Raw genomic sequence first — 12,001 nt, forward strand, 5'->3', positions numbered from 1 at the left:
GTAAAGGACCACTGGAAGATTATTAAGATTTAATCTGGATGACTGCTGAAATAATGAAAAAGACAAGAGGCTGTTATGAAAAATGTACAAAATATAGATACCTTGGAAGTTACAGGGAAAGAAGCTTAATGACAAGGTTAATGGAAAAAGATGTGTATAAATCTCAAACTGAAAGACTGACAAAGTAGACATCACTCTCACATTGACATTTCCAAATTATATGCAATTCCTACATGCTAAGACTGATTACAAAAACCTGGACATAGTCAGAAGTGTTGAGAAACTCCCAACTGTGTCTGTGTGCCTTTCAAAGTTTATTACAAGGTTGTTTGTAAGAAAACATTAGAAGAAACCTTATCATCTGTCAGTAGGAATTTAATAATGCTCATTATTGGATAGAATTACACAACTACTACAACAAAAACTCATACTGATTATTATTCATCTGCATAGAATATGGTGCCTACATCAACAAACTGGAAAGGTACCGAATAAATGAATTCTCTATGCTCCTCAAGGATCTAGAAAAAAAATCAAACCCAAAACACGTAGAAGAAAAGAAATAATTAAAATTAGAGAAGAAATCATCAAAATTGAAACAAAAAATACAAAAGATCAGCAAAATGAATAACTGGTTTTTTGAAAAAATAAACAAAATTGACACACCACTGGCCCAACTAACCAAAAAAAAGAGAGAGAAGACTCCAATCAATAAAATTAGAGATGGTACATGAAATGTAACAACAGACACCACAGAAATAAAAAGAAACATCAGAAAGCCCTAAAAAGAGCCGCAGGCATGCCAATAAATTGGGAAACCCAGAAGAAATGGATAGATTCCTGGACACATACAACTTACCTAAACTGAGTCATGAAGAAAAAGACAACCCTAAACAGACCCATAACTGAGACAGAAATTGAATCACTATTAATAAGGCCCTCCCAACAAAGAAAAGCCCAGGACCAGATGGATTCACTGCTGAATTCTACCAGACTTTTAAAGAAGAACTACCTCAGTTCTCCTCAAATTATTCAAAACAACTGAAAGGGAGGGAATCCTCCCAAAATCTTTCTATGACACTAATATCACCTTAATTCTTACACCTGGAAAAGACTCAACAGAGAAAGAAAACTATAGACCAATCTCCCTGATGAACATAGACACAAAAATCCTCAACAAAATCCTGGCCAATCAAATCAAACTACACATCAGAAAGATCCTTCACTTGGACCAAGTGGCATTTATCCTTCGCATGCAGGGATGGTTCCACATTCAAAAATCAATCACTGAGATACATCATTTTAACAAATTGAAGAACAAAAACTATATGATTATCTCAATAGATGCAGAGAAAGCATTCAACAAAATACAACATCTTTTCATGATGAAAACTCTAAGAAAATTGGGTTTAGAAGAAATATTCCTCAACACAATCAAGGCGATTTAAGACAAACCCATGGTCAGCATCATATTCAATGGGGAAAAGTTGGAGGCATTTCCACTGAGATCTGGTACCAGACAAGGATGCCCACTCTCACTACTGCTATTCAATATAGTACTGCAAGTTTTAGCCAGAGCCATTAAGCAAGAAAAAGAAATCAAAGGGATACAAATTGGGAAGGAAGAAGTCAAAATATCCCTATTTGCAGATGGCATGATTGTATGTACAGGAGATCCAAAAGACTCCATCCACTAAAAGACTATTGGAACTCAAACTAGAAAAGTTTGGTAAAATAGAATACCAAGTCAATTTACAAAAATCAACATCCTTTGTATATATAGACAATACCATGGCTGAGAAAGAACTTCTAAGATCAATCCATTCACAATATCCACAAAACTAATCAAGTACCTTGGAATAAATTTAGCCAAGGATGTCAAAGATCTCCATGATGAGAATAACAAAACTTTAAAGAAAGAAATAGAAGAAGATACCAAAAAAATACGGAAAACTGTTCCATTTTCATGGATTGGAAGAATCAGTATCATCAAAATACCCATTATTCTAAAAGCAATTTACAGATTCAGTGTGATGTCAACCAAAATACATTCTTCTCAGATCTAGAAAAAAGAATGCTGAAATTCATATGGAGGAACAGGAGACCTCGAATAGCTAAAGCAATCTTATATAACAACAATAACAAAAAGCCAGAGGCATCACAATACCAGACTTCAAGACATACTAGAGGGCAGTTATACGCAAAACAGCCTGGTACTGGAACAGAAACAGATGGATAGACCAATGGAACATAATAGAAATGCCAGAAATCAATCCAAGCATCTACAACCAACTTATATTTGACCAAGGGGCTAAAACCAATACCAGGAGCAGGGACAATCTCTTCAACAAATGGTATGGGAAAACTGGATGTCCACATGCAGAAGAATAAAGCAAGACCCCTACCTTATACCTTACACAAAAATCCACTCAACATGGATTAAAGATCTAAATCTATAACCTGACACCATCAAATTATTAGAGAACATTGGGGAAACCCTGCAAGTCACTGGCATAGGCAGTCAAGGCCAAATTTACAAAAGGGATTATTTCAAATTGAGAAGCTTCTTTATGGCAAAAGAAACAGTCAGGAAAGTCAAGAGGCAACCAAAAGACTGGGAGGAATTATTTGCAAATTATGAAACTGATAAAGGATTAATAACCAGAATCTACAAAGAGATCAAGAAACTCCATAACAACAAAACAACCCAGTTAAGAGAAGGGCCAAGGCCTTAAACAGACATTTCTCAAAAGAGGACATCCAAATGGCCAAACAGACACGTAAAAAAATTTGCAAGATCACCATCTGTCAGGGAAATGCAAATCAAAACCACAATGAGGTTTCACCTCACTCCAGTTAGCGTAGCCCTCATACAGAAAATCAACAAACAACAAATTCTAGAGAGGATGTGGGAAAAAAGATACCCTACTCCACTCTTGGTGGGAATGTAAACTTGTAAAGCCACTATGGAAGACAGTATGGAGATACCTCAAAAATCTGAATACAGATCTAGTGTATGACCCAGCCATCCCACTCCAGGGAATTTACCCAAGGGAAATGAAATCAGTAAAGAAAAGTGCCACCTGTACCTCCATATTTATTGCAGCTCAATTCACAATAGTTAAGACATGGACTCAATCTAAATTCCATCAACCAAAGACAGGATAAAGAAATTGTGGGATTTATACACTGTGGAATACTACATAGCAGTAAAAAAGGATGAAATCTGGTCATTTGAAACAAAACAGAGCAAGCTGGAAAATCTCATACTTACTGAAATAACCAAGTCCCAAAGAGACAAATACAATATGTTCTCCCTTATTTGTGAGAATCAATAGCACTCCTAAAATGAAAGTTACGGCCGGCGCCGCGGCTCACTAGGTTAATCCTCCGCCTTGCGGCGCCGGCACACCGGGTTCTAGTCCTGGTCGGGGCGCCGGATTCTGTCCCGGTTGCCCCTCTTCCAGGCCAGCTCTCTGCTGTGGCCAGGGAGTGCAGTGGAGGATGGCCCAAGTCCTTGGGCCCTGCACCCCATGGGAGACCAGGATAAGTACCTGGCTCTTGCCATCGGATCAGCGCAGTGCGCCGGCTGCGGTGGCCATTGGAGGGTGAACCAACGGCAAAGGAAGACCTTTCTCTCTGTTTCTCTCTCTCACTATCCACTCTGTCAAAAATAAATAAATAAATAATAAAAAAATAAAATAAAAAATAAAAAGAAAATATTAAAAAAAAAATGAAAGTTACGGAAGTAAAATTGACACTTTTAGAACCAATGACTTGAATAGACTGTATCCTGACGGTCGAGGGACAGTTCTTTATTTTTATTTTTGATTTTGTATTTCCTTTTTGTTTTGTTTTGCTTTTCTCTTCTTCATACTATATGCTGAACTCTTTATGTAATACAGAGCTAATCATACGTATGTAAAGTCATTTGGAAAAAGATCCCAGTAAAAAATTAGAGGGGGAATAAGAGAGGGAGGAGGTAATCTATAATGTAAAGGTGTATAGTTCTGTATACAGTCCAACAGACTTACTTCTAAGGGTACAGCCTAAAAACTTGCCATGGGACTCCAAACTCATTAAAATCATTGGTATAAATGCCATCTTAATGGTTAAAATGATCCTATTAAATGTTAAAGTCAACATGTAGATAGGTTTAAGCATAAAAGTGATCATATAAATAACATCAGGTGCCTGATAATAATAGAATTAAAAAGGAAGGAATGTCCAATATGGGAAGGAGTCTGCATGGCAGATTCCTAGAATGACACTCGCTGTAAATAACACTCTGACCTCAGAATCAGCCCTTAAGGCTTCCAGGTCTGGCTGAAAGGCCTGTGAGAGCATTTCAGGCATGGAAAGTGAAGACTCTGTGGCAAAAAATATCCTACATGAAGGATCTCTGTGAGACCTTAGTGAAAAGAATGGGCCATCAAAGAAGGATGTACTTTTCTCTGAAGGGAGGAGGGAACTTCTGCTTTGTTTATGGCCATGTGCAAATACTGATGGAGCCTATGGTCACAAAAGGCTTCCACAGCCTTGGCAGGCCATGGCAAGAACCTCGGGTGATCACTAAAGTCACAAATAATAGTGTTAACTGCTAAAGGAACAACTGAAGTCGCTATGCACTTACTTCCCATGTAGCATCTCTGTCCTCAATGAATTGTACTATGAGAATTAACTGCAAATCTTGTTCTCAAATTGAACTCTATATGTTGTGTTTGTGTGGGTGCAAACTGTTGTAATCTGTACTTCACATAGAGGTGGTCAGGGCTGGCACTGTGGCACAGCGGGTTAAAGCCCTGGCCTGAAGCATCAGCATCCCATATGGGCACTGGTTCTAGTCCCAGCTGCTCCTCTTCCGATCCAGCTGTATGCTATGGCCTCAGAAAGCAGTGGAAGAGGGCCCAGGTCCTTGGGCCCCTGCACCTGCGTGGGAAACCCAGAGGAACTTCCTGGCTCCTGGCTTCAGATCAACACAGCTCTGGCCATTGCAGCCATCTGGAGAGTGAGCCAGCGAATGGAAGAACTCTCTGTCTCTACCTCTCTCTGTAATTCTGTCTTTCAAATAAATAAGATCTTTTTTAAAAAATGTAGTTGGTCCTTTGTATATAAAATCAAACTAAAAATGAACCAAGAATGGGATGGGAGAGGGAGTAGGAGGTGGGATGGGAGTTGGGGTGGGAGGGCGTGTATGGGGGAAAGAACCACTATATTCCCAAAGCTGTACGTATGAAAAATTCATTCATTAAATAAAAGCTTTAAAAAAATAAAAAGAAAAAAAGAATATATAGTGCTCAATGTATGTAACATATTAGGTAGAAAAAAAGTAACTTTCCATAAAAACATTTGTGGAATTAGATACATAATTCCATAGCATTATTAAAAATCGAGAAATAGCAAATAAAAGAAATCAGTTAACCTTGGTTATTTCTGAGGAAGCACTATGGGGAATTCTTACTTTAAAACCTTCTTGCTGTATCTGAATTGTTCTTTACAATGATCACATAAGAAGAAAATTTCAATAATATTAAGTCTCAAATATGTACTTTAGAATACCTGCTGAAATTTTTTTACTTAGTAATGCTATCTTCGGTTCACATTTTGGGGGTTCAGATTCTTCCTTGACAGAAACCTATAAGAAAACACAAGGACAGACAGGTGTGATTATTCTGTCTGCTCCAGTCCTGCATCTAGTGTCTTCTGTCTTAATGTGGGGGCCCACACTGCCACTCTGTCTAGCACAGAACTGGATTCAAAAGCAGTATATTAAAAAGCAATTAAAATGAAAGCACATTTCCATAGACATAGATTCTTCAAGGAAAATCCTCAAGTGTAAAATGCAGAAACTAGAAAGCAGTGCAAGCTATAAGAATATTACGTATATTTCCATATGGTTTAGCCAATGGGTCAATTTTGCTTAAATGTGATAATAAGCTCTCTAGTTATTTTTTTAAATATTTATTTATTTATTTGAAAAGCAGAGTTACAGAGAGGCAGAGAGAGTTAGAGGTCTTCTATCTATTGGTTCTCTCTCAAAATGTCCGCAACGGCTGGAACTTGGCTGATCTGGAGCCAGGAGCCTGGAGCTTCTTCTGGTCTCCCATGCAGCTGCAGAGGCCCAAGAACTTGAGTATTCCTCTACTGTTCTCCCAGACCATAGCAGAGAGCTGGTGCGGAAGTGGAGCAGCCGGGACTCAAACCAGCATCCATATGGGATGCCGGCACTGCAGGCAGCAGCTTTACTCACTACGCCAAAGCGCTGGCCCCAATGGCAGAATTTATTTTTCCCATCAACAGTTATATTGAGATATAACTCACATGCCATATTTGCCTTTTACAATTCAGTGTGCTCAATAGCTTGAAAGAGTTGTACAACCATCACCACTGTGATCACAGCCCAACCATTAGCAGTCAGTTCTCATTCTTCAAGCCCAGCACCCTACCAGCTCCTGGCAAACACGAACTTTTCCATTTCTATGGATTTTCCTATTCTGGGCATTTCACGTAGGTGGAACCATACAGTATGCGGCTTTTGTAACTGGCTTCTTTCACTTATCATGCTTTCAAGGTTCACCCAAGGGGGCAGGTGCAGTGGCACAGATGGGGAAGCTGCTGCTCAGGATGCCCACACCCATAGCAGAGTGGTCTGAGTCCCAGCACCTCTGCTTGTGATCCAGCTCCCTGCTGATGCACCCTGAGAGGCAGCTGCCCCTGTGGGAGACCCAGAGCGAGTTCCTGGTTCCTGGCTTCAGCATGGCCCAACTCTGGCTACTGCAGGCATGTGGGAGTGAACTAGCAGGTCGAAGTCTGCCTGTCACTCTTTCATATGGATGGAAAAGAAACACTTTATAAAAAAAAACAAGTTCACCCACTTTTAGCATGCAGCTTCATTCCTTGTTAAGGCTGAATAATACAGTATTGTATGGATATGCCACACATTCATTCATCGGCTGACATTTGGGTTATTTTACCTCTTGCCTTTTATGAATAACGCTACCATGAACAGTCACATAGAGCAAGGATATGTTTTCAATTCTCTTGGGACCTAAGAAGGGACTTCAAAAGTTCATGGAAAATAGAATTCAAAAATGTGATGCCATATATATATATATATATATATATATATATATATTTAATTTGAGAGGCACAAAGACAGAGAAAGCTCCATATCCACCAGTTCACTTCCCAGTGCCTGCAAGAATCATGGCCAGGCTATGCCAAAGCAGGGAGCCAGCAACTCAACCCAGACAGGGACCACACTGCTACAGCCATCTCCTGCTACTTCCCAGGAAGCCAGAATCAGCAGCTGGAGCTAGAATACAATCCCAGACATTCTGATATGGGATGCAGGCATCCTAACCAACATCTTAACCACTACACCAAACGCCCACACTTGGTGCAAATAATCCTGAAATCCATGCACAGGGTTGATATCATATACATTTTCCATGTATTGTTTGAAGACGCCTCATGCCTGGGAGAACTGCTGGTATGTGGAATGTCTATTTTTTGAGGAACTGCCAGAGTGTTTTCCAAAATGGCTGTACCAATTTCACACTCCCACTGATAATGAGGGTCTCAGTTTCTCCTGCCAACATTAGATTATAGCCACCCTAGAAAGTCACAAGATTTTTATAACAAAATAAACAAATGCAAGGTGAAGCGAGTGCCCCACGAGCTCCACAGTGACAGTGGACATCCTCGAGGCAGGCGTAATCCGGAACCCACCCCAGGCAGAACACAGGGATGACACCATCCTACTCCCACTGCCTGAGGGTCAGGGCTGGGCGTCTCCAGGTCTGCAGCATGGAGATCGTGCGACAAGCAGTGAGAAACGCAGGTTCTTGGACTCCACTCCAAAACCACCAAGCCAGAGACCACCCGCTGTGATTCCCGGTGATTCTGATGCCGACTAGAGCTTGGGAAAGACAGAGGCCACTGCAACTCTCCATCTGATTAGTGACCATCGAAGTGCACCAAATCCACCCCTTGCAGGAAGGACGACAGCGTCACCACAGTGAACTTTCTCAAGGACTCAATCCCCCATGTCAAGCGGAAAGGCTTGATTCCTCCCAGTGACAGGGATACTTTTTTTTTTAATTAATTAATTTATTTTTATTTATTTATTTATTTATTTTGATAGGCAGAGTGGACAGTGAGAGAGAGAGACAGAGAGAAAGGTCTTCCTTTGCCGTTGGTTCACCTTCCAATGGCCACCGCAGCCGGCGCGCTGCGGCCGGTGCATCGCGCTGATCCGAAGCCAGGAGCCAGGTGCTTTTCCTGGTCTCCCATGGGGTGCAGGGCCCAAGCACTTGGGCCATCCTCCACTGCACTCCTGGGCCACAGCAGAGAGCTGGCCTGGAAGAGGGGCAACCGGGACAGAATCCGGCGCTCCGACCGGGACTAGAACCTGGTGTGCCGGCGCCACTAGGCGGAGGATTAGCCTAGTGAGCCACAGCACTGGCAGGGATACTTCTTTATGGAAAATGTGCAGTTAGTTTTGGACACAGAAAACCCAGCTGGGAGGACAACAGGAATTTGCTAAGCACGAGCAGAGACAGTAACAGAGGCTAACATTTCCCTTCCCACTTGCTGTTCTAAATACTCCTGTCCATTCAAAACCTCTGGGAGACTCTACCACAGCTTCTGCACTTGCAGACAGAGGACGGCATGAGGGCTTCACAGAACAATCACCTACAGGGAGAAGAGACCCTCCCAGGTGCCAGCTGAAACAGCCCACAACACCCTGGGGACCCTACATGGTCAACACTGTTGTATAAATGAGGGGAGAAATGCGCCTTGAAGAATTATCACATGTTTCTTTCATAGACTGTCATGTAAAAATCTTTGTGCATGCATTTCTTGCAAATTTATATATTCAGTCATGAGAGTAGGCAAAGTCTATTTATGGTGCCCTTGCCTGTGCCAGGTGGGGCCCGGCAGAGATGCAGGCCGGCCTGGGGCCTGTGTGGCCTCCCATTCACAGTGGGGCAAGCCCAGAGCCGCATGTCAGCCTGGCTGTCCCCATCCCATGTGGGGCCGTATAAGGCCTTGCCACACACCAAGGGCTGCCACACGCTCCCCTTCTAGTTATTCTAAAGTCTATTTTGGGTAAGCCTCACAAGGAAATTCAAGATGCCGTGCACCAAGTGATACAGAAGATATTAAGGAAGGTAGTATCTCGTTATAGTCTGTTACAGTCAAAAGAGTACTACAATGAGGGCAGGCGGAACAATGTTATGCTTACATTTGCCACTAACTGACCTTTCTGTCCTCAAACAAGTCATTTAAGCATTCTTAGCTTAAAATTCCTAACCGCATCATCACTGGGACTTAATGGTGTACCAGACATAATATGTCTTGGAAAAGATTTCCAAGATAAGGAAACCAAAGCTCAGGGAGTTACCTGCTCAGGGGGTCAAATAAAAAAATGGAAATAAAATAACATATACTAGAAAGCACTTGATAAATGCCTTGTTATTACTATGAACATCTGATATACGTGCGCCAATGACTGCCGACTAGAGTATATCAAGCAACTTTCATTTGACCTCAAGCACCACCAGCACTTCTGCAGCAACAAAATACCCTAATTCCAGAACGCGAGCCTGAAACTCATCACCACTAAACGCCACCAGGATTTCCAACTCAACCACAACACACAGTCCCCTTAGTAAACTATCCTCTCCCTTACTCTCGTCACCATCACGCTTTGCTGTCTTCTTGAACCATTGTAACACTGCTGTGTTCTCCTCTAGCTCTTTCCATCATACTGTGAAACACTCACTCACTGAACTGATATTTATATAGATTCTAAGTTGTACAGGCATTGCTGGACCTGGATATTCAGAAACAATGAAAAATGCAAGGTTCTCAAGGAATTTTTATCCTCCTAAGGCAGGCAAAAAACCAGAGGGTTCCAAGTGCCCCACGTTCCAGCTGTGGTGAGAGCGAGGCATGCTGGGATGGTGGAAAGATCTGAGCCTGGGGAGACGCAGGGGCTTTGCCTGCCATTCTGAACTTCTCCTGTGCATCAAAGAAACCCATAAAAGCCCTTCAGTAGAGAACAGGAAGAAATGTGCCCAAGAAACGATGATGGTGGCCAGACGGTGAATGCATTGTTCAGTGAGGTGATAGAAGCCCAAGGCAGAGCGGATCTACCCCAAAGCAGAAGCAACGGGGCCCACTACAAGGTGCACACCCGACAGAGCACAGGCAGTAAAATGAACACGGCTGTGATGGTGACTGGATACAGAGGCAAGGTCAGCAAGGCCCGAAAGCCTGCATTCAGCTCAACGACAGGCGGAGACTGGAAACTAAGGACAAGAGGGGAGGGACAGCTATGGGGGAAAGGAAATAACTCCACTGTGGACAGGTTACATCTGTGATGCCTGGGGGACATCCAGGAAGCCTCTGGATACTATCTGCCTTTAAAATATAAGTTGTATTTCTTCTTTGTGGGAAGGATTAGTATCATTAAAAATACCAAAGATACCAGACCAATAAGGAGATGAGGCTAATTCGTATCTTCAAAGTCGGAACTCTTCTAAGATTTTAGACCACACTGGTTTACGACCTTGAAGGGGTATTAGCAGTTCAGACTTCCTTGACTGAACTTGCCCCCTGGTAACTACAGTGCTTCAGCGGGCAAAAACAAGAGTCTATCAGCTTCTATATTCTCAGCTGAGAAATGGAGTAATCTTGTACTTACTATACTGCCTTTACATAATTCAAAAATGTATTTTACATTATTCTAAGCTGAATTGTTCATTCTTGGAGTTCAACTTCTCGATGAAGGAAGCAGAGGGTGGGTTTACTCTCTAGGGCCAGCTCTTGAATCTTGACTGTTCTAGAATGTTTTCCTGTGAGGGCCACGCTGGGGCTCAGAAAGTGATACCTGTGAGGACAGTGTTCTGGCAAGCTGCGTACTTGAACTACAGGGAACTGGAAGGCCTAAGACGCTGCCTCAGAAACAAAGGACCTCTGGCCTGCCCTTATTTTGCCATGACCCCAAGCAGAGTTTTCTTTCAAGTTCCTGTTTCTACCTGCAGTCTGGACAGTCAGAATCCATACCTGGGGCCCAGAGGGCTTTTCCTCAGGCCACTGTCTTGTCTTCACGGTCATTCACCTCCCCTGAGAATCACTTACTCCCTCTGCAAATTCCCTGTATCCCCGACTTCCCTCTCTTCTGGGAAGAGGATATTTAAGCTTCAACCACTGTAGCCTTCCTTTGAGTTTCTGACTTTGCATGACTCATGTGCACAAATCAATATGCCTATTTTTTTCTCCTACTAATTGCATATAGTGAGTTTCTTTCAGCAGAGTCAATACTTAAGATTTCAGAGAGAAGGTGTGACCTTCCTCACAGCAGCTGTGTCATCAGAGCATAACCAGCCTCGTGTGCTCCCAGGACCCTCCACAGCGCCTCACATTATAAAGTTCCTTTTGTTTGCTGGCCACGAAGCTTAAAACACATTCCTTTATTCCTATTTCCATTGCTTTCATATCTGGTAACCAAAGTTCTTTTATAAAACTGGTTGGTCCCATTTTTCCTTTAAATTTTAGATATGTTTTAAGAATGCTTTGTCAAATCTCAAAAACTGCCAACTAGAACTTTTATTACATTAAATTTACAAATTCATAAAAACTAGTACTTTCCAAAAACACGTTTTCTTGGAAACCTTAAGAGAGTATGAAGCAGACACCGTAGTGGAAGTAAAAGTTTTCACTGATGTTTTGACTCAGTCTCAGACTGTCTCCTGATATGGACGAACTTCATGGAAATGCCAGCAAAACATCTTTCATTGTAACTTGAAGAATGCACAGATATTATAACACGGAGATGCTTTTGTTATGTGTGTGATCGCATTTGATATAAAAACACAACGTTGATTATGAGTAGATGGATCCGTGAAAGCAGAAAACAGATTCCAAAAGTAGATGTTAGGAGCCACTTGGGAATTCAGCATAGAGCATTTCAGATGAATGGAAAAGCTTA

The 12,001-nt window shown here is 42.0% G+C and overlaps 1 protein-coding gene across 22 annotated transcripts in view; it reads right to left on the reverse strand.

The window, feature by feature from the left end:
* The window catches only part of DNAI7 (dynein axonemal intermediate chain 7), an 85,911-nt gene that overhangs the window by 24,580 nt on the left and 49,330 nt on the right, over nucleotides 1-12,001 (reverse strand). For 16 of the 22 annotated variants that reach the window (XR_016213590.1, XR_016213594.1, XR_016213593.1 and 13 more), the window contains one exon: nucleotides 5,560-5,635. The exons of the other annotated variants lie outside the window; for them this stretch is intronic. Coding sequence is in view for 10 of the 16 variants with exons in the window: in XM_089304700.1 (XP_089160826.1) it covers nucleotides 5,560-5,635 (76 nt within the window). In the remaining 6 variants the exon portion in view is untranslated. The remainder of the gene's footprint in view (nucleotides 1-5,559; nucleotides 5,636-12,001) is intronic. 22 annotated transcript variants of the gene reach the window in all.

The sequence above is a fragment of the Oryctolagus cuniculus genome, chromosome 9 (genome assembly GCF_051225735.1).
Source record: "Oryctolagus cuniculus isolate XC-2025 breed Fujian yellow rabbit chromosome 9, ASM5122573v1, whole genome shotgun sequence".
Lineage (NCBI taxonomy): Eukaryota > Metazoa > Chordata > Mammalia > Lagomorpha > Leporidae > Oryctolagus > Oryctolagus cuniculus.